Below are 23,427 nucleotides of genomic sequence, written 5' to 3'. Positions count from 1 at the left end.
TAGATTACACTTGGCAGGGCAACCCCAAAATAAATCCAGATTCTGTCAATATGAATGTTGAGGCACAAGAGTCTCTCTAGTCATTTTTCAACAAATATTTATTAAACCCTGCCTAGTGCTGGGCTCTGAGTGCCAGAATTTAAAGACAAGTGTGCCTAGAGCTCAGCTCTTCTGTGCCTCCTCTTCTCATCCCTTTTCTTCCTGTGGTCTAGTACATCACCAAGCTTTCCTATGGTGGAGAGTTTCTGAGAGTGGAAATGAGGAAATATTGGAAATGCAAAGCTATAAATCCCATGCTCAGTTTCACATTTCTCATTTAGTGTGACCTCTATTTAAAGTTACTACTAGGCCCTTCTGTGGCCTTTCTGTGATAATTTTCTTTTGAAAATTCTGCTTTTAATGTTGACAGAACTTTGAGGACTTACCCAAGAGAATTTACACAACAGAAAAAGAATAAGCAATCTTCTCTTTAGCTACCTTTATGTTGACACACCTTACACTCTGGAAGTGGAAAACAAAATATTGAACGCTTACTCTGTGCCAACCACTTAATCTCTTCAATGACCTTGCAAGATAGACAATTAACTCCATTTAAAAAAATAAAATAAAATTAATGTAGGCACTGAAAGTAAAATACTCTGCCAAAAACCAAAGAATAAATGACAGAGTTTTCCATCTCAAAAGATAAGGGTCTTTAGTTTGGAATTCCAAAGCCATTCCTTCTAGGACTGTCCTAAAAATAAAAGGGGGGGGGGGGATTTCTTAACCTTTCTGGCTTTGCCTTGTCTTTGAGGTTCCTCCCAGCTCTAAAATCCTAAAACATTAAAAAAAAAAAAAAATCCTGAAAAGTTATCTTAGTTAGGACTGATTAGAGTCTCTAAGGTTGACTTTCAATTCATAATCTCTTTAAAAAATAAAGCTATCTGGTGTTTGTGGGCCACATGTAAATAATTCTGCTACAGCACACCATTCTTCTCTGCAACAGTGATATAATTGTATGCAAAGTCTACATCTAGCTCCATATCTCGCATTCAGGTAGACTCTGCTTTATTGTTTTGACTTTGTTTTCATGACTGAACCCTGAGTTTACACTGGGTAAAAAAATTATTTGGATTATTGACATCTGCTAAATATCATCTTTTTATAAAACCAATAATGCTACTTCTTTTTCAGTATGTCCCAGAGACTGACATTTAGTGAAACAGAGCATCAAATGTTAAATATTTTAGGTAAAATTTTCATTAACAAAGAACAATTCAGAAAAATAATTTTAAAGCTTCTACCAGAGTGAATTTTAAATAATAAAAATTGATTTAAAATATCTTTGGAGCTTGAAAAACTCCATTCCTGATCCTGAACCTGGACAAATTCCATCTAAGGATAAACTGAGCTGAGATTTGCATTATAAAGAGACAGATTTCTCAGTTTGAGTCCAATCCAGTTAATTGCTGGCTAAATCAAAGAAACAAATAAAAAATACTCCTCACAGGAATATAACAGAATTTGAAGTTTTCACAATATCAGGTTACAATCCAATTTTTTTGGCATATCAGAAAAAAACAACAAACAAACAAAAAAATACAGTGTGACCAATTCCTGAGAAAAAAGAAATCAGAGATAAATTTCAAAACATTTTCAGATATTAGAATTAGCAGAGAGAATTCTAAAGCAGCTACTACAACTAAAGATATGAAGGAAAACATGCTTGCAATGCATGAAAAGAGAAATCTCAGCAGAGAAGTTTATTATTTAAAAGAAACAAATGAAAATGCTAGAACTGAAAAGTACTATATCTGAAATTTTAAAAATATCTTGAGAGGTTAATAGCAGAATAGTGATGAGAGGAATAAACTTAAAGACAGATCAATAAAAATAATCTAATCTGAAAATCAGAAGAATAAAGAGAAAAGGGCATTCTCCCAGGAACTTATACTAAATAACATAATATCTAGAATACATGTAGTCAGAGTCCAAGAAAGAGAATGGAAAATGATATAGAAAAGATACTGGAATAAATAACGTCCCCAATGCCCCCATATTTGATGAAAGACATAAATTTACATATTCCAAAAGCTTACAAAACACCAAGCAGGATAAATGTAAGACTGCCATGGGTAGGCAGGCATAGCCATAGTCAAATTGCTAAAAACCAAGAAACAGAAAAATCTTGAGAACAGCCAGGGGAGTGAAAAATAAAACCAAACAAAAATGCAGTATATATGATAATGACTTTCAATGACTTGTCATTAGACGCTAAGGTGCCCAGTAGATAGTGCTCAAAGAAAAACTGCCCATCCAGAATTCCATCTGAAGAAAAAAAAAAACAATCTTCAAGAGAAAAGTTGAAGTAGAAACACTTTCTGAATGCATAAAATATGAAGAGAGTTTGTCACAAGGATATCTCCACTACAAAAAATATTAATAGGATGTTCTCTAGACACCTTATTTTGTTGACATCATTAGAAAGAAATGAAGAGCACTGTAAACAAGTATACAAGAACATACAATATTTAAAAATAATTTTAAATAAAAAATATTTTTTTAAAATGGGGCAGGGGGAGCTGGGGCTGGGACTCAGTGGCATGGTGCCCACCTTGCACATATGAGGCACTGGGTTCAATCCTTACCACTACATAAATATAAATAAACAAAATAAAGATTTAAAAATAAATAGATAAATAGATAAAATAGATAAAATAAATAGATAAATGTGGCAGGGATTTTTTTGTTGTTTTCGGGGGTTCTGGGGATTGAAACTTGTAAGTGCTTTACCACTGAGCAATACCCCCGGTTCTTTTTATTTTTTATTTTGAGAGTCTTACTAAGTTGCCCAACCTGGCCTTGAACTTGCGATCCTCCTGTCTCAGCTTCCTGAGTCACTGGGATTACAAGCATGCACCACCACATCCAAGTAAAACATGGCAGGTTAAAGCAAAAGCTACGACATTGTCTCCTCCTATGTATCACATATGTAGATCTAATAGAGATGATACCTTCAGCTCAAAGGATGTTGTTAGGCAATGGACATAGAAGGTGGCAGTGGCTGTAGATTTTATGCAAAGTGAGAGAATATTAATTTTAGATTATTATAAGAATATATCTACAGGTAGATGGATATACACACATACATATATACATAGTAATTTCTATAGCATACATTTTAAAAAGAAGAAATGTAGCCAAGGAGCTAAAAAAGATTAATTTTTTTTTAATTCAAAGATTCATGGTGACAGATGTAGTTTGCTGGTAGAATAAAGTGTTCAACCTCTAACACTGCCAACCAAATAAAGAAACAAAAAACAGAGATACATTTTGAAAGAGGGTGAGGATGAAGGAATTAAGAAAAAAAATTGAGAATGGAAAATGAATAGTAAGACAGTTGACCCAAGTTCAACAATATCAACTAACACTACCCACAAACTCCCAATTAAAGGGCAGAAATTTTATGACTAGGTTTTTAAAAGCAAACAAACAAAAGCAAATAACACCTGCATGCTGTCTATAAGAAATGTATTTTTAACAAAAGAAACACAAGTAAATGCTTGTGAAAAGACACACCATATAAACACTGAGCACACCTGGGAGGGAGATGTTGTATTAAACACTTCACGGGTAAAACACTTCAAGGACTGAGCATGATTACCAAAGACAAAGAGTCACATTTCGTGATATCCCAACTCAACAATTCATCAAGAAGACACGATCATCTTCAATGTGTATGTATACAAGAATGAAGCCTTAAAACATATCAGGACAAGAAATGTACAGAATTAAAGGTAAAAGTATTCAAGTTCATCATTATAGCTTAAGATTTTCATCCTTCTCTGCAAATGATAGGACTAGACAAAATAAAGATTGACCCAATCAAGAATGATTTTAACAGCACCAACCACCTTATCCTCATGTGCACGTAAGGAACAATCCAAACTGCAGAATACACACTCGAGTTCACTTGGTATATACACCAAGATCGATCATATATTGGGTCATAAACCCTAATCTCAACAAACTAAAAGAGACTGAAAACATACAGATTATATTATCTGACTTTGAGGCAATTAAATAAAAAATCAAGAAGGTATCCAAAAGACCCCAAATATTTTGGAAATGGAACAAAACAATCTATGACAAAGAAGAAATCACAAGGAAAATAGAAAATATTTAAAACTGAATGAGAATGAAAATATATCACATCAAAATTTGTGGGATGTAACTAAAGTAATGCGTAGAGGAACAATTATAGCTTTAAATGCTTCTGTTTAAAAAAAGAAAAAGAAAGGTATAAAAATCAATGACCTAATGTTCCCACTGAAACCAGAAGAGAAGCAAAGTTGATCTGAAGTACAAGGAAGGAAAGAACATAAATCTGTAAAAGAGAAAACACACAACAGAAAATTAAGGAAGTGGTGGTCATGTTTGGAAAGTTGGGTTGTCATTAATAAGTCTTCTCCTTTATTTGCTCTCATTCTCTGTCTTTCTAGCTAAAAGTTTATTCATTTTATTGATCATTTCAAAGAGCAAGCCAGCATCTCATGTTATTGATTTTCTCTATTGTTCACTATCCTACAGATATTAAGAAGATAATAATATTATAAACACATTTATGCCAACAATTTGATAACTTAGATTCAAAGGACAACTTTCTTGGGAGGTATGGGAGGGTGGGAATTAACTTACCAAAACTGGCAAAGAATGAAACAAAAATCTTAGAAACAAATAAGCAAATAAAATCAAAACTACCACTACCACCCAAACTGACCTATATCTATTTAAAAAAACCTGAATGATGGAAAACTCCCCACAAAGAAAGCCCCACGTCTAGATGGTACTCTGATGAGTTGTACCAAACAACTAAGGAAGAAACAACCATGAATCTTTTTTTTTTTTTTTAAGATACTGAGGATGGAACCCTAGGCCTCATGCATGTCAGGCAAGCGCTCTACCACTGAGCCACATCCCTAGCCCTAACACCAATCTTACATTTCTTCAGAAAGTAAAGGAGAAGGGATTGCTTCCAAACTAGTTGTATAGAATCAATGTCCTATAACCATAAAGGGTATAAATGATGTGGACAAAAGAAATTGTAGAGCAGAGGAAGGGAAAATCAGGAGTATGAGGAGTGGGATGGGTTCAAGTTTTAAACACCATGATCCTACTCTTGAGATGGTGACATCTGAGAAGACTTGAAGGAGGTGAGAGCCCATGAGGACAAATGACATGTTAGCACCAGGGCAAAGGTTCACAAAGATAGCAATGTGACACAGAAGGCAAGGAAGCAAGTGTGGGTTCCTGAAAACCAAGTCAGGAAGAAGGGGAAGAATGGCTAGAGGAATGTCCTCAACCAGCCCTCAGGCCTACTTCCTGGGCATGTGGTTCCTGTACCACACTTTTCCATTTCAAAAAATCTGAAGTCCTCTATCATCATTGCAGCTGGAAATTCAGTAGTTTCTGAAACATTAATTGTGAAAATATACCTGGCATTGCATTCATCAAGTCAATTATTAGCATAATTACTATATAGTACTGGAGAAAAATTCCAAGGAAACTCTTGAAATAAGTCCCAAGAAGCTCTGTATCCTTTGGTTTCCTCTTCACTACTCTGTATTGTAGGGAGTATATTTTGCTACTCTCTGGGACATTTGTACAAAAATCTATTTTTCTTGATTCAGATGCCATTTTATGTAGTGTTTATGTGCACATGCAACTTAATTTCTTGAAATATTCAAAACTGGAATCCCTGGGCAGTGTTTCACGCAAGAATGTGAGCAGGGGTTTTTATTTTTCTGAGACTGTTGCCATAGTTTTCTTGGCAGCAAAACTACGTAGAGTGAACTAATCAAAGATTTAAAACACATTGTTAGGCAATTTAGACCCACACTCTGAGGGTTAACCCAAAAGAAAGAAATAATGGGTAAAAGCAAGGAATGCATATGCCATAAAGAGTTCTGTGGTAAGAGTCAGGAATCACAGAATGTTTTTTATTAGTGTTAATTACTTTGCTTCCTTAACCAGAGATATTAACAACACTTTAGATTTCCTGCCACTTTATATAGCATGTGCAAACACAATCCAAAGCTCAACAAGATTTGATTAATAATGGGAGAGAGTAAGAATCCATGGGACTCTAGTTTTCATTAACCCAAAAGAGAAATGATAGACAGAGGGGGTTGGGGCAGTAGCTTAGTGGTCAAGTGTTTGCCTATCATGGACCAGGCCCTGGGTTTGATCCCCAGCATAGAGAAGGAGAAGAAATACTGATGAATAGAAAATTCATGTCATTTTAGATCGTACAAACACGTGGAAAGAATGATTTCCCCCCTCGTCTGAGCACAAATTAAGAGTCAATAATCTGTTTTGAATAGCTAGCCTATTTTTGGTATCTCAAACATATCCTTCAAGCAGTTTTAACTGTTTTTATCATTGGTAAAAGGAAGTGGCATGAATGGGGGAAAAAAATCACTGTGAGGGGCAAGCGAAAGCAAGAAATCTAAGAAGTGAGAGAGTGCCAAACTCTGGTTGCAGAGTCTAGGAATAAGGGCACAATCTGGAGACTGAGTTTCTACTTTAATGATTACCCAGGACACCAGGTAGATGTCCAGTCTTCGCTCTGGGAGAAATCAAGAAATATTATTGGAGAGAACAGTGTTATTCTGCCAGATATCAAAATCTGATATAAAAAGTCAGTGGGAGAGCGGGGTACTAGCATGACGGGAGATAAACAGACCAGTGGAACCAAATCAAACTTGCACACATATGGAAACTTGATTAGCAACAGAAACATACCATAAACAGTTAGCATGGACTGTTCAATAGAGAGTGTTAGAACCTTTGGAAACACATATGGGGAAAAGCTGAAATTGAATATCTACTTCACATCCAACACCAAAATCAATTCTAGGTGGATAAATCTTAAATGAGAGAGGTGAACATTTTAGAAGAAAATATAGCAGAACACTTTCATACCTTTGAGAGTAGAAATGAATTTCCTTAACAGAACACAGAGAGCAGAGACCAAAAGGAAAGACAGATGTTTGAAAATTGATTCAAAATTAAAACTTCAATTCTTTAAGATATTATTAAAGTAAGGGGCTGGGGTTGTGGCTCAATGGTAGAGCACTTGGCTAGCCTGTGTGAGGCACCAGGCTTAATTTTCAGCACCATATATAAATAAATGAATAAAATAAAAGTCCGTCAACAACAAAATAAAAAATTTTTAAAAGATTTAATAATAAGTAAAGGACAAGCTAAAAAATGGAAGAATACATTTATAAAACACATCTACAAGGCAATTTAATGATAATGACCATCCATATATAGCTATTTTAAAGTCAAGTATTAAGTTTTAAATGTAATTACTTGTAGCTCTAGATAATACATTTCAGATGACCCATAGTCACAGTAGCTAGCGGCTGGCTGTACTAGAGAGTATGGAACAGCCTCATCAAGGAAAGTTCTTGTTGGATACCACTGATCTAGAACATATACAGCACTTATAAAATAAACATTTCAGCAACAATAAAAAAAAGTGAAAAAGGTTTTAATAGACATTTGACATAACAACACAAAATGGGCTGTGGCTATAGAGCACTTGCCTAGAATTTATATGTCCAGGGTTGAATTCCCAACACACACATGCATGTGCACACATGCACACACCAAAAAAAAGAAAAGAAAAAGTAAAAAAAGAAAAAAAAATCCATAAAAGTATACTAACATGTAAAAAGTCATTTCAACCTTATTAATAATCATAACAAAACAAACTAAACTCACATGACACTCTTTAAGACACTTCAAATTGGCAAAAGATTCAAAATCAGATATATGGAGGAGTACTGAAGAAGATGCAGATTAGCACATTTATAAAAGGGTCTCAGGGAAGTAACCCATGGGAAATGCTGTGGAAGCAGCTGGCATTGTCCAGTCAAGAAGAACACTCAAAACCTCTCTGCTTCAGAGAGGTGACTGAACCTGAACTGAACAGTCATCCTGTCCATACACACACAGATTTAGGGCATTTGGACATAGGTGGTAACTGTAGGTAGATAGGGTGTGGAGGTGGGTCATTGGGGGCATGACTTTGGGGTGTATATTTTGTCCCTGGAGAGCACAGTGTTAGAGTAGTTTCTCTCTCTCTCTCGTAACTCCCTTCCTCCCTCTCTCTGGTGGCCATGTCCTGACCTGCTCTCCTCCTCACCACACCCTTCTGCCATGATTTTCTGTCTCACCTCAGGCCGTGAGCAATGGAGTTGACCATCTATGGACAGAGACCTCTGAAACTGTGACTACCAAAGGAAGTTTTGCTACCTCCTTTAAAATTGTTCTTGTCGGGTCTCTTGGACATAGCAGTGAGAAAGCTGACTAAAACAATAACCAAAATGAAAATTAATTTGGGGATGAATAAAACAAATTAAAACACAAAAAGTACAAGGAAATGGCTAACAACAACAACAACAACAACAACAAATCAGAACAAACTTGCCTCTGGGAGAAAGACACCCTTTGGTGACACAAGGGCTTTCTGTTTGTTAATGTTTTATTTCGTTAGCTGGGTAGCAGGTTAGGATGTTCATTTTAGTGTACTTCTTTTCCTATACCTATATGTTTTATACATAGCTTTACATGTATGAAAAGATTTCCCAAATTTTTAAAAAGCCAGCTTAATTGCTTCCTGGTGTTCTGAAGTTCAAAGGGGACAACAGTGTGAGTGTTGGGGAACATGTTACAGAATGGGAAGTGTAGGAGGTAGGCACTTCCCCACAGATTTCATCCTCACTGCTGTCCAGGATCATGGAGTCCAGAGTTTTACGGACAGTTTTTAATTATGTGAAGTTGATATCAGAAATCTGTTTCCTCACTATAAAATGGTGATACCCATAGAATTTTTATCATAATGAACAGATAGCAAATTTTTCATCAGCTACGCAAAAGTAACCAGTTAAGGTGGTGGCGGTGGTTGTTATAGTGACTGCGGTGCTGAAAAGATCTAGAAACGATGTCAGAAGAGAAGAAATTATTTAGAATCTGAATATATTAAAATTTAGGATAAATAAAAATGATAATTATATACGAATCTCGATATTCTAGATAGGAAAGGGACCTAAGATCCATTTGTTCAGCTTAGGACTGGCAAAATTGCAGAGAAGTTAAAGGTTAAGTACTTTTGTGGATGGGGTTGTAGCTCAGTGGCAGAGCGCTTGCCTAGCACATGTGAGGCACTGGGTTCAATCCTCAGTATCACTTAAAAATAGTTAAATAAAGATATTGTGTCCATCTACAACTAAAAAAAAAAGTTTTTTTTTTTTTTTTTTTTTTTAAAGTAAGTATTTCCTGGCTCAGTCTAAGAGCGAGCTTTTTAACCAATGGTGAGAAGACAAAAGAACACATGACTACGTGATAATCCCTCTTTATTTAGATAAAGAGTTCAGCAAAGACTTCTCTTTTGAATGAAAACATACATTTCTAAATTAAATTTTATCAATTTAAAAATACAGGTAACAAAAATTTGTGTCAAACTCATGGCAAAAACTAGCTCTCCTACTTCATAGTCCTGACACTAAAGGTAACTTATTTTACTTCTTGGAGCCTCAGTTTCCTCATCTGTGATAGGATAATCTCTTTCCTTCAAGATTACATTGTAAACATCAATGTGATGGTAATACCGAAATGGCCTTCATGCCAGTGTTCTATAAGTGCTAATCAGCTGCTATGATTTCTATATTAAAGGTTTCCAAACTTGTTCATAGCTAGACAAGTAAAGCAATGGCATCAGTCTGAGAAAACAAAGCAGCTTTCACAACTAAAAACAGCCAAAGTACAAACTTGTATCTGTTACTTTGAGGAAAGAGGCAAAAGTGATATCCCTGGATCAGTTTCTTTAAAAGGTTATCAAATGGCCTTCGGTCTACAGAAAAGTTTCCTCACGCTTTTTATAGCAATCTTCTCCTCTAAAACCCTCCTAGATTTAATGATCCTAAAATACTTTTTAGCTTGTTGAAATAAAAATAAGAGAGGAATTATGAAAATAAGACTTGGTGCAGCCAACCACATCATATTCATTACAATCTCAAGACATCAGTATTTAAAAATATCTAAAGCTAAGAAAAAGTTATATGCATGATTACTTTAAATTTAACCTGCAGAAACCAATAAAAATGCCAGTGTCTATGAACAGGAAATGCTGAACTTCAAGATGAAACCACAGTAATTCATTGTAAATAAATAACTGTCCTATAAATAACCTCACTCTAATGACACTTGCAAAGCTTGTTCTTCTTGTATAGCACTGAAGTTCAGATCAAGTCAGGCTTTTCTCCACGAATATAATAAGGACAGAAACTTCAAAAGTTAACGTTATTTTGCATTTTACCATGGTTATTTTTTTATCCTATGGAAGCACCTTACCACTGTCTGGTTTTTAGCTTGGTTCTGTCTTTTACTTAAGTTTCAAACCTAGCTTCAAATGACCAGTTGACAGTCACATACTGTAATGAAGTTGGTAGATGAGCTGAAATTAAAACCAACTCCTTTTTCCCACTCTTCATTTCTAGCACAGATCAATTATTTATGACCATGTTCACCAACACTGTTTTAATTTAGGAGGCAGTCCATTTGAAGCCAGCTATAAATAAAGTAAATAGAATCTGGCCTCAAAGCTTCATGACTCCACAGAGCAATGAAAGAAGATGGGAGGAAAGAAGCAAAGAGAAAATACTAGAAAAGAAGAAAGAACAAAAGAAGCCAACATCTAATGAGCTGCCTCTATGCCAGTACCTTCCACACAGATGATTCCATTTCATTCTCAGTTAATTTGACATCATTTAATTCTCCAACCTCATAGAGTTAGATTTTATGATCCCCTTATTTAAGATTGGGAAACCATGATTCAAAAAAGAAAATTTGTTTATCAGGGACACGCAGAATTTCATGTGGGGTTTGTCTGATTCCAAAGCATGGCACTTATTTTCTACAGTAGATGAAATATTTTTTTAATAGTTTAGAGATGTTAAAGACAAAAGAGATTAAATATTTCCAAGATATAACACGAACAGAAGAAAACCTTCCACATAATCATTGCGCTGAAATTCAAGTAGAAGGTGTTCATCCTTATGCATGAAATGTCCACAAAAGCATATAATGAGAGTGACAGGGAACCTCTGGTGGATATTGTGAGGAAAGAGTAACAAAGCACAGCTAAAAGTCAGGCAAAGTTGGGCAATGCCAAGTGCTCTACTGCTCTTACCTGCTGTACTTCACTTTCTCCATTTGAGATCTTCTCAGTGTAAACAAAGGAGTTGAATATCCGCTGCAACAAAAAGAGAAAAAAAAAAACCATCATTAGATTTTCTAAATAAGACATCATTTTCTGTATGTGAGTAATTTATTACATACAAGATAAATAGAATCAAGTAGAAAAAAAAACTTAATTAAAATACAGTAATTTTACAGAGAAGAACTCAAATATCAGCCAAAGTCAATCACACTTACATAAGCATTACCCAGGCACTTCTGTAGTGAAATAAACCAGATGTTACACTATATTTTTTCATTTTCAAAAAATACATTTAATTATAGATTTCCGGAGCCCATGCCATTTTATCCGACTGGTATAATCTGACAAAGTTGTGTTTCTCATTTAAATCCTGCACTCCCTGAATGCTGTAATTGTTTACAGACACTAAAATCTAATGCAATAAAGTTCTTTAAAAAGGATTTTTTCCACATTCTCTCATGGCCCCATCCAGCCAATACCTACCCAATATTACCTACCTATCACCTTCGTTACTCAAGCACCCCCTTGGGAGAGTAACATAATGGGGCTTGCCAACTATGTGTGGCCTTAATAGAAGATCCAGTTCTCACATGCCAGGAAACACGACAGCCTTGCCAAGATGTTAGGCCGAGCCACTGCACACAACACACACATTCTTCCAGCAGCCCCTGCCTACCTCACACCTTCCTACTCCTCGGCACACCGCCTGCAGCTAACATGTCTTCACAGACTTAGGACATGACCAATCCGTAGCTTTAACCGGGCAATCCCAAGAGATGAAAGTACAACTAACTGAAAAAGGAGAATCCAAGTAATAGGCCTCTATGGGAGGCACAAAAAGAGATCAGCAACCGCATCCTCTATCTTAAAGCTTTAAAGATACCACTGAACTCTCCAGATGAGTAAGGAGTCAGATCTGAAGTTGTCAGCCAAAATATCCTTTTTCCTTTCTATCCTGTTGCCAAGAGTTTGTCAGCATCTGGGATGGCTTCCCAGGCAGCCTTACACACCTGCATGGCTGTGGTGAGGAAGATAAGTGCCAAGTTCATCAAGCTCTGTACAATCTAAACAGAATGCAAATGAAGAAAGATCAAGCTGCCGGGGCTGGGAGGGGAAGGGGGAATACAAGGTGAAGAGAAGCAAATAAACTTAGGAAAGACAGGAATGGAATCACAGCTTGGAAAATTATCATTGAGAATCGTCATGGTGCCACCCATCATGTTCCAGTAGGCCACTCATTCATTCAACAGATTGTACATTTCTTTTCTCAAAAATGACTCTGTTGATAGGATTTTTTAAATAGATTTATTGTAATATTCATAATAAGAATGCTGGCTAATACTTACTGAGTGCTTATCTGGTATGGACATCTAGGCACATTACACATCTACTTACTTATTTCAGTCTTCAAAACACATCTGTGATAGGTGCTATTGTCTCCATTATAGAGATGAGGAAAGAAGTGTATTTATTAGAAGCCTAGTGCAATGCACATAGTCTGTCTTGTGTGCATATTTTACTTAATCGTCATTTAAAAAGTGCTGTGTTTCTAAAGATGAAAAAGTAAGACCCTGGGAATTTAAAGAAGTTGCTCAAAATCACTTGGCAAGACTGAAATATGAAGCCAGGAAGTATGGTTCCAGATCTGGTTCTCTGTCTTAGAATTTTCTAGCTTGTTGCTTTATACAGATAAAAATTAGTCCTATTGGGAGCTAACATGATTTATGGTAGATCAACAATCCCTATGTGTATTCCAAAATTCCAAATGCTCTGAAAATCAAGTTTTATGTAATATATTTGTTAGCAAAATATGGCATATCCTGAACTTACCTGATAATAAATGCTAATGAGAATTGATGTGTATTTATAGCCCTTACAAAACCACAAAGTCATTCATTTTGATGTACACACCAGCTAATGCACTTAATGATATGGTTCTACTCCAGATCTCAATGGGCATCAGGATTCTGAATCATAAAACACTTCTCGTTTTGAAAAAGGAATTATGAACCTATACACCTGCACTCCCAATTTTCTGGAGGCTGGGCTTATGTCATTACCACTCAGATTCCCAGAAAATATTCAATATTTTTATAAAATTTGATTTTCAAAATTGTTTGGCACCAAGAGTAACATAGTTCATGTAGTGATTGATGGAGTAGTGATTAATGATTACATTCATCTTGATAAATACAATCAATTTCTTTTTTAATTTTTTTTATGGCAGTGACATCCTAATGAACACAGTACCTGTCCTAACTTGGAAGGTGGTCCTCCTGGAAGTTACTAGTAAATGAGGCCTGGATTACTTCCAGGAAGCAAACCAGATCCACTGCTCAAGCCAATACCCACAAGGGCCAAATCAGATACTTCATCTCCTTTTGTTAAAAGAAAGATAAACTACTCAGTAGTACTAAAGAATACATGCTGGGAATGGGTCCATGAGGTTGTTCCAAATCCTATTTTACTTATTATCTTAACAGTTATGATGACTAATATTTTTATGTAGATCCTTTCATGGCATGTAAACATTTTTATATTCTCTACACCTAATAAATGTGGTTGAGTAAATGAAAAATTTAAAAGCAATTAAGAAGTCCAAGATGAAAGCACCACCCTCTAATCACCCGGCAATGAAAAATAACATGTTAGGGTCATAGTTTGGTGCTATCACCAAAGCAAATAAATTCTGTCCCTTCTCCTTCCCCATGTTTCAGTATTGGAGTTTAGTTTAAGTTTCAAAAGTTTAGGGAGAAGCCAGGACAACTAGACATGTTCCAACCAGCCATGGTGGGTACAAGGTTAAAAGGTCAGCCTTATGGATGTGCACAAGATCTCAGGGTACAGAGTGAATTTCCACTGTGCTCTAGGTCAAGGGACAGTAATCTTCTTTCTTAAAACCTGCTTACTAAGCTCAGCTCTCAAAAACTTAGCACTTTTATGATTCACACTTTCACATGAATTATTGCATTTGCTCCTCACAACTGTATGTGGTAGGCAGGGCAGGGATCTGAAACCATACTTCACAGGTTCAAAAAGCTACAGCTCAAAGGTTAGAAAATATATCCCAGGTTAAAAAAAAAAAAAAAATTGAAGTGCTGAGTTCTGAACCAAGGTCTTCGGTTAAAAATGGGCATTGCTTTTAGCTGAACTATTAAAATTTTTATTTATAATACCTTTTTGTTCAGTATACTCTAGGAATCCTAATGCCTGTATGTAGAACAGAAAATGAAGATTTGATTTCCTTATACCTATTTTATTTTAAGCAAGGTCTATGTCAAGAAGCAATTAAAAAGTCCCAGACAAAGGTTTTAGTTTTTTTTATACTTTTTATTGCTATGTGAATTATAGAAGAAACAGAATGTGAGTGGGATTTTTATAGTGTGGTAGGGGTAATGTAAAATCCAGGAATTCAAAATTATATAACTTAGCCTACATTTTGGTGATCTTGAGGTTATTCTAGACCTGGTTGTTAGAGGACTAAAAAAATGAAAATGGAAAAGAAGAGTTTTCCTAAAACATGAAAATGACGAGTAATCCCAACAGGTCAGATTCTTCAGTCCTCTATGATGATTTACTCCCACTAACGGGGCTCAGGGAAGGGGCGGCAGGTGAGTAGTCTGCACTCTATTCCAAGATGTTACTTTCCCTATTCAAACTTCCTGAAGAACCAAAAAGAATCCCAGAAACTTGAGCTCTTACTTTGCACAGAACCCTTGGGGAGTCAAAACTGTCCTTGGTTTACAAATCCCTAGAAGTAAAGCCAAAGATTCTGCCCACCACTGCCCATTCATTGCTCCTGTTTTAAACAGTTCTCAAATACTAAAAGTAAAAATGGTTTATTGTATGGTAAAAATATCACTAAAATAGATGTGGAGTTTTACAGTGGAAATCTTTCTAATAATGAATGAATTTCTAATAATAAATCCTCATTACTGATTTCCATAATTAAAAGAAAACAATGCCTTATTCTTATGTTCATGAGAACTGAATATTCTGATCTGAAGACAAAACTGACCTTTCTCTCATTAATGCAAACACTTTGGAAAACTGGAAGTATCTTCTAAAGTTAATTAAATGCACATATTCTGACCCAGCAATTCCCATCCTTGGTAAATATCCAGCAGAATGTGGTCATATATTCATCAAAGTACAAAAATGTTCATAGCAGCACTATTCATAATAGCTCCAACCTAGGAAATACCCAAGTCCTATTAGCAACAGGAAAACAAATTGTGATCTATTCAATACACTCTCATAATAGGATATTCAGCAATGAGGATGAACAATTGCCACATTCATCAACATGATGAATCTCACAAAATAGTATCGAGTGAAAGAAACCAGACAGTAGAATACAGAGTGTATAATTCCACTTATGTCAAATTCAAAACCAAAAAAAGCTAATTTATCCTCTTGGAAATCTGGATAGGGGTTACTCTTTGTGGAGAATGAATAGAACAGCACATGAAGGGGCTTTTGGAACTCTGAAATGATCCAATGCTCCATCTCGGTACTGGCTCCTGGATTGTGTGAGAATTTATTTAGCTGTACACTTAACTTTGTACACATTTTATAATTACACTAGACTTCAACAAATGTACTTTTAACATATATGCTAGGCAGTCTAAAATATACTCTACTCAAATACAATCATATATTTTTAAAACTGAATTTTAAAAAAGAAAAGAATTTTTTTTAAAAAATATTAACTGGCTATTATTAAGTATTCAAAGAAAAACATAAACTGTCTTCCTAATCCCAATGGAACTGAGGCTGTACTGATTGAAGAGTCACCTGGCAATTTAGAGGTAAGGTCTCTTGAGCCTTCCCTGAGGCTACATATTAATTGCTCCATCAATCTTTAAGTATGTAACATTACTTATTCCATCCAACGGTACTGAACAAACCTGATTTCAACAAGAAAAAAAGGTATTCTTACCTGAGTTTTATCCAACCTGAATGTTCTAAAGGTATATAACACAATTTAATCAAGCTTACCCTTGGTACTTTCTATTCATTTCTTAAGCTCTGCCTCCACCCCTTCTCAAAAGATTATGGTCAACTCAAATGAAGTTAAAAAATTAAAGAGAAAAATAGTAACAAATGTATATAGTTCCTCTTACTTTTACTTTAAGGAGGGGTCAGGGAGACAAACATTCTGTCCTGTGGGTGGAGTGGGAACTGTAAGCCTGCTTCCCTCCACCTCCTGAAGGCTGTCCCTTGCCCTTCCCCATCCTCATTGCCCACTCTGCTGATACACCCTCCCATCCACCATCTCTTCCCCTCCCAAATTTATTTAATTGAGCCTGCCTAACAGATGGCAAGAGAATCTCACTTTGCTGGAACAGGAACAATTGCATGAGTGTTTAATAAGATGATCAGTCCAGACAGTCAGTCCCACCTCCACTCCACTAATAGCCCTGCCAAATTTTAACTAGATATTTAAATGAATGCTACAGCAAAATACCGTAGCGAGGAAATAAATACCTCGACAAGCTAACGAGATTCTGTTGATCTCCCTCCCTGATCTTTGCTAAGAAAATGTGGACTGAGTTTTTATTCCAAAGTGTATTCTCTTGCTGTTTATGGGTCTCTGTGGCCAGCCCATATGGCTGGCAGTTCACTAACAGCTTCATTCTGCTCTGGATTTGTTCCTTTGATTCTAGGCATTGTGGCCAAAGGGGAGAAAAATAGAGGTCACCATTGTTATCTCAAGAAGTTGGCCAGCGCTAACCACTAAAAGAGAAAGACTGTCATTTAAACAAACTAAAAAAAAAAAAAAAAAAAAAATCACTGGAAACGGAATTAAAAGGAACTTAATTGAAGTGTTTCAAGAAAGAAAACATGCATGGCTTTATTTTCCTCTATATGTACCCCATGAATAGTCTTTTACCAGGTTTTAAAGCACCCTCCCTGCCTAGATTGGACACTGTCTGATTTTTACCAGACTATTTAACCTCACATCATTACACATATGGAAGGCCCAGAAGAAATGACGTTCTCCGAGGAAGCAATCACTGTGCATTCTGAGGTCACAAATGTGGTCTTATAAATCTTGGTCATTTTTTAAATCTCTGAACTTGTTAATTCTGGATACAGGTGGCTCAAGATAATAGTTTGGTAAGAGTATTGGAAAGTTACCACTAAAAAGAAAAAACTGAAAGTAACCCAAATATACAACAACAGGGAACTGATTATTTTACAGCCAATCAAAAGCATATTTTGTAGCTATTAAATGCATGTTTTAATAATTTTTGTTCTTGTTTGAATTTTAAAATCAGTATTTAAATGTCCTAATTATATGTTTGTGCCCGTGTGCTACACATAATAATGTTATGGATATGACAAGGGGCAGGTGCTTTACAACACACTTTCCAATATTTACAACATTCACAACAATCCTTCATAGTAGCAACCAAGTCCTTAGAACTAAGGTTCTGAGTGTTTAACTTGTCCAAAGTTGACCATTAGTAAGTATGTGGCCAGGTCTGGATGCAAAGCCAGCTTTAATCTAACATTTATGTACAGTCCTCCATGCAAAGATCATTCTAATAGAGAAAAACTTATGGAAACTAGAGACATTGGCCAAAATAGTAATAGGGCTTGTCTGTGCATGGAGACTCTAAACTCTTATTTTCTTTCCTTCTTCTCCCATCTCAAAACTGAACACATACTTCCCTTATAACAGATAGACCATTTTTCAAAGATTTATCAAATTCAGAACATGGCCTACATTCTGAGATATAAGTAGATTTTAGAAAGAAGCATTTGCACTGGATCACCATTGCAAGAACATGTGGAGAAAGTAAATGCAGGTGCTTACATTTGACTCTCACCATAAAAATTAGATCTTGAATGTCACAGTGCCAGGAAAGAAAGAGGGCTATTCCAATTTTGTAATGAAGGGAAATGCTTAGTTACTGAAAACCATGGCAGAGGAAGAGGCCTACACTGGGAGTTTAAAACAAAACTAATCAGTGACAACAATGGATGACCTTGTACAAATCAACTGTATTCCAGGTACACATGTCCCAGCTCCCACAGACTTCCTTATTTTGTTTTAAGGTTGCTATAAATAATGCCCATAGCTAATACTTACATAGATCTTACATCTGTCAGATGGTAGGTTTTATGTATATATATGAACTCATCCATTTCATAAATGTAAAGATGAATTTATACAGTGTTTTTAAAATATCACACATGTATCACATCACCTTTATTATAGTTATTATACTGTTATTCTATTTTATCATATTTAACCTTGAAGAATAGTCTCTTAGGCTGGGGTGTAGCTCAGTGGTAGAGAGTTCACCTAGCATGTATGAGGTACTCAGTTCGATTCTCAGCACCACATATTTATTAAAGGTTCATTGACAACTAAAAATAATTTTTAAAAAATAAGCTCTTAATGACAGTCATTCTTTGATAGTTGTAGATATAAGGAAACCAAAAATACCTGCATAGATATTTACCAACTTAAGTCCCACATCTCAGTTGGAGATGGTGGTAATGGCAATTTCTCCTTTCCATAAATTTCTGTAGCAAAGACTACCTATGCCACAATTAAACATATTCACTATAGAAAATTTAAATATACATGAAGGAGAAAAAACCTGATGCCTGACTGCTCAGGAAAAAAAAAATAATATTGTTTACTTTTACTTTATTTCCTTCAAGTGTTTTGGTTTTCTAGGTTCTAGCCTTATAAGTTTTTTGAAAACTGGTCCATACCATGATTCTTTAAAGCTCTGTATTGCACATAGTAAGTATGAAAAGCATGTGTGTACCCATTAATCTACACATTAAATCACATGGATCATTATTACATTTTGGTTGGTTATTCAACCAGCTAGCAAAAAGGGAAAAGTACATGTGATGAACATCATTATCCAAAGTACATGTATGAAGACTCAAATTGGATGTCAACATACTTTATATACAGAGATATGAAAAATTGTGGTATATATGTGTAATAAGAATTTTAATGAAAAAAAAAAACCCAAAAAACAATGTACATGTATAAAGACATGAATTGGCATGAACAGGGCTGGGCATGTGGCTCAAGTGGTAGCGCGCTTGCCTGAATTGGCATGAACATACTTTATATACAAAGATATGAAAATTTGTGCTCTATATATGTAATAAGAATTGTAATGCATTCTGCTGTCGTGTATTTTAAAAAATGAAATCAATAAAAAAAAGAAAGAAAAAAAAACAAGATAAAAAAATCTATTAACTCTCTTTGTATTATCAAAGTCCTTTCCCCAATTTCTTCCTTCCCAGTTCCTTTAGGCTCTAACACATATACACGCGCGTGTGCACACACACACACAGCCACTTGGATACTTGAAATTATGAATTCCTTAGTCTGATGGCCTTCAATACCCTTCAAACCAACATGAGCTCTGAATAGTAAGAAAGCATGTGGCAGAGTCACCAGTTGGTGATAAGTGTCACCTTTACAAAGGGCTGCCTGTTTTGGGCCACTCTATCCCTCAAAAGAAACAGCCTGCACTCTGATTTAGCAGGGAAAATCTAAGGCAATCATCTCAGCAAGCAAAGTTTCTAGTCTTGATCATTTGATTTCCTGTTGGAGCATTCAAAAGCTGGAGAGGGGGTAAAAAGCAGGAGAGGGGGGTAGGCAAACATGAACACAGAGAACAAAGGCCAGCAAAACACGCCAGAAATACTTCCTTGAATGCAAATACAATAAAGCTTCTGAAGGGTTACTGGGGTTTTTGTTGTTGTTGTTATTGTTGTTTTGGTTTTCAAAGGGAGAAAGAGGGGGGAAAAGGCAAGTAAATCAGTTCCACATGTTAGAAAGATTCAGCTGAGCCAATGTAACTTGACTATAAGCAACATTCATGACAGTGCACACGGCAACCTCTCAGAAATGGAAAGTCGAGTTGCCCAAATGCTTTGCAGATGGTGCCAAATTTCCACTCCCTTACTTTTACTCTCCTGAATTCAAATTCCTTCCCTTACACCTCCAGATCTCCATTGAGACAAATTTTGACTCACCTTGAAAGAAAAAAAAAAAAAAATTTAAAGGAGGTATTTAATGCTTGCACATTTATTTTCTGGGGGTAGTACTTATTCGTACTAGCCTTCAATATTCAGTTTTCTGGGTATGTAAAAACCCACCCAAATGCACAGGTCCCAGGGAATCTATTCATTAAGGACAAAGGGAATGGAAACACTGAACTATTTTACCTTCCAGACTTAAACAGCTGATGTTTAATTAATATCTGAGTCAATCAAGTCCTTTCTGAAGGAATTGGAAACCATGTAAAATATGGTCCCATGCCCTTAAGGAGTTCATGCTCCCATTGGGAGAAGACATTAATGAAGAAACTGAAGAAGAATTAACAGTGAACAATGTAATACAGACTCTGGCATGAACTCCGTTGCTTGGCATAGACCCAGGTTGCTGTCAGAGTTCAGCAGAGGGGGAAATTCCAAAGAAATGGGACATGAGCTTGACTTTGAAGTGGGGTTTTAAATAGGAAAAGAGAGAAAGAACATTTGAAGAACATTTTGAAGAATTCACTGAGGGCCTAGCACATAGTATGCATCCATAAAGAAATATTTATGAAGTCCCTACTTTGGCCAAGTACTATTCAAGACCGGAGGGAGTCAAGAGTGAGCCTAACAGACAAAAACTACTGTCTGTATGGATTCTACATTCTAGACCCTTTGGCCTCAAAAGAGCTTTAGAAAGGGCTCACTAAGCATTGGCCCGAGTATTTCAAGATAAGAACACTGTTTCCTGCCTGGAAAAGTTCACTTTCTAGACAGCATCTGAAGCCAGTACTTATGATGTCAATCACACGTGGTAACAGAAAGTCAAGTATCTTAAGGGGATATTTTGGAAATGAACCTGAACTAAATGGAGTAATATGGATGGGGATGGGTGGTGGAGGGTTTCAAGCCAGGAAGAAGAGTTGGATTTTATGCAGATGGGTAGGCACTTAGTCATATTTTTTTGTAAATGAATATACATTTGCTAAGAAATGAAGAGACGTTCAAAGGGTCTTAACTGGAGAGTCATATGATGAGATAGGTACTTTAAGAATGTTTACATTCCATATGCTCAGAGCCATAGACCCACTTTCCTAAGCCCTCTCCTAAAGAAAAAAGAAATTTTTAGTCCATTTAGAAAATCAGGGGTTAGCATCCCAAGTATGTAGGACAACTCTAAGAACCAAATGAATGGATCATCTGCTAGTGTGAGAAGGACCTCGAATTGGAGTTTCCCACATGTCTTATCTCCCTTGTAAGATTACAACATCCTCTTAGGGACTGTTTTATTCAATTTTGCAATCCTTGTAGTGCTTGCATGGGGTGGACTTGTGGAATCAGAATGAGAAATACTTGTTTAAAACAATTTTAAAATAAGTTAATGAAAAACAACTGTTGAAATTTACAATGAAATTGCAGTTGCGCAGTTTGGGATGTTTTTCAAATGAATTGTTTATTTATACTGTTTTTATAAGTATGATTCTGGTATATTCTTTTATTTAAATAGATGCTTTTTCAGTACAATCAGTAATGACAAACAATCAAGCAAATCTTAATCACAAATCTTAACAACTAATGTCAAATTAAAACTGGGTACAAACTAGTTCTTTGGCCTGGGGAAGTCACTTAACCTTCCTAAGCAGTTTCTTTTACTCATAAGATGGAAAACTAAGTTAGATTCTATAAAATACTGTGAGCCTAAAATTTCTACTCTACAATTGTGCAAGAATTTTACTGAAATGCCAGTTCTCAGGCTTTTGGAAATCTACTAATGCTAAAAACTTTCTGTCATATGGATGTTTGGAGAAACTTTTATTTTCTGATGAAATCTACATTAAATTGTTACATAATTATAGATATATCTCTGAAATTTGCTGCACAGAGAGTGGCCAAGAATTGATGGGATACATTTTTTAAGATGAAAATTTAAATAGATTCATTCTTAAAAATAATGAGTTTAAATGTGGAAATTTAGGACATGAATCAAAGCAGTTAGCCTTTATGGAGTAAATGTGATGCTAGATTACATAAAAAATGTCTCCCAGGTCCTCCTGACTGTATCATTTCAAGATCTCACAGGCAGGGTGCCTGTCACGCATATTGAATACCATGGTAACAGTCCTTGCCTGTGAAGCCTCCAGTACAACATGCCATGATTCTCAACAATAATTATTAACTAACATCTTGGTTGAATGATGGCTCTCTGGGTTCAGAATTGCAATATTTGCATGAAAAAAATTTTTTTTGGTAGAAGTTTTCTTCAGGTTTTTAGGGCTAAAAAAAAGGAGGGGGCGGGGTAGAAAGGACTTAAAAAAACCAAATTCCTCTTTTGCTACTTCCCAGTAATTTTGGCCTTGAAAAGGTTAGACTTGTATTTAATTTCTTAATTTGTAAAGTGGAGGTGATAGTAATAGCAACCTGTGAGGGATTTTGTGAAGTTCAATAAATACGCAGCACTTTATTTCTTAAATACCTTCAGAGATCAAGAAACTGTAACTTTAAAAAAATCCTTCAAAAAGAAGGAACTCTTTCAAATCAGCATTTCTGAAGCCTTCCAAGGTGACCAGACCTTTACCAAAACTAGTTTCAGTAAATGACTTTGACTCTGAAGATCCATTTGTGACATTTGCAGCTACCCATGACTTTATATGTTTGGTTCCTAGTCTGAACAAACTAAGTTTCTTTAGAAAATCACATGCAAATAGAGTCCTTGAGAAAGGGACTTATCCCTTGATTACTGATAGTAGCTAGGAGGAACACCTATCTGAGAAAACTCTAAATCTTCAGTTTACTTCAGCCCAAGGCTTTGGGAGCATATGCCCAAGAGCCCAGGAAAATGAGCTGAAGTTGGGAAATATGTTGCAGAAGTGCTGGTCCCTCCCAATCTAGCATTGCTCAACAAATAACTCCTTTGTTCAGAGTTGAACCAGTATCTGGAGAAGGGAGATGAGAAGTCTAATAATCCAACTAGTACATATTAAGGTGATATGAGAGAGGGGGAAATGCAATATCAGCTACACTTCAAATAGTATCCATGGCTGGTCTTCCCAGACCTACCCAACAGACTCAAAATTTAAACCCCCTTTGGTACTGTCACTGGATATTTATTTTCATGTTTTAGTGCAAATATT

At 35.8% G+C, this 23,427-nt stretch overlaps 1 protein-coding gene across 1 annotated transcript in view; it reads right to left on the bottom strand.

Annotated features, from left to right (window-relative positions):
- Cachd1 (cache domain containing 1) overlaps positions 1 to 23,427 on the bottom strand; it is a 200,531-nt gene that overhangs the window by 113,263 nt on the left and 63,841 nt on the right. Inside the window, exon 2 of the mRNA XM_026411015.2 lies at positions 11,240 to 11,302. Coding sequence (XP_026266800.1) covers positions 11,240 to 11,302 — 63 coding nt within the window. The remainder of the gene's footprint in view (positions 1 to 11,239; positions 11,303 to 23,427) is intronic.

The sequence above is a fragment of the Urocitellus parryii genome, chromosome 11, assembly GCF_045843805.1.
Source record: "Urocitellus parryii isolate mUroPar1 chromosome 11, mUroPar1.hap1, whole genome shotgun sequence".
Classification (NCBI taxonomy): Eukaryota; Metazoa; Chordata; class Mammalia; order Rodentia; family Sciuridae; genus Urocitellus; species Urocitellus parryii.
The sequence above is the reverse complement of the archived record's forward strand: the minus strand, read 5'-3'. Positions and strand labels throughout refer to the sequence as shown.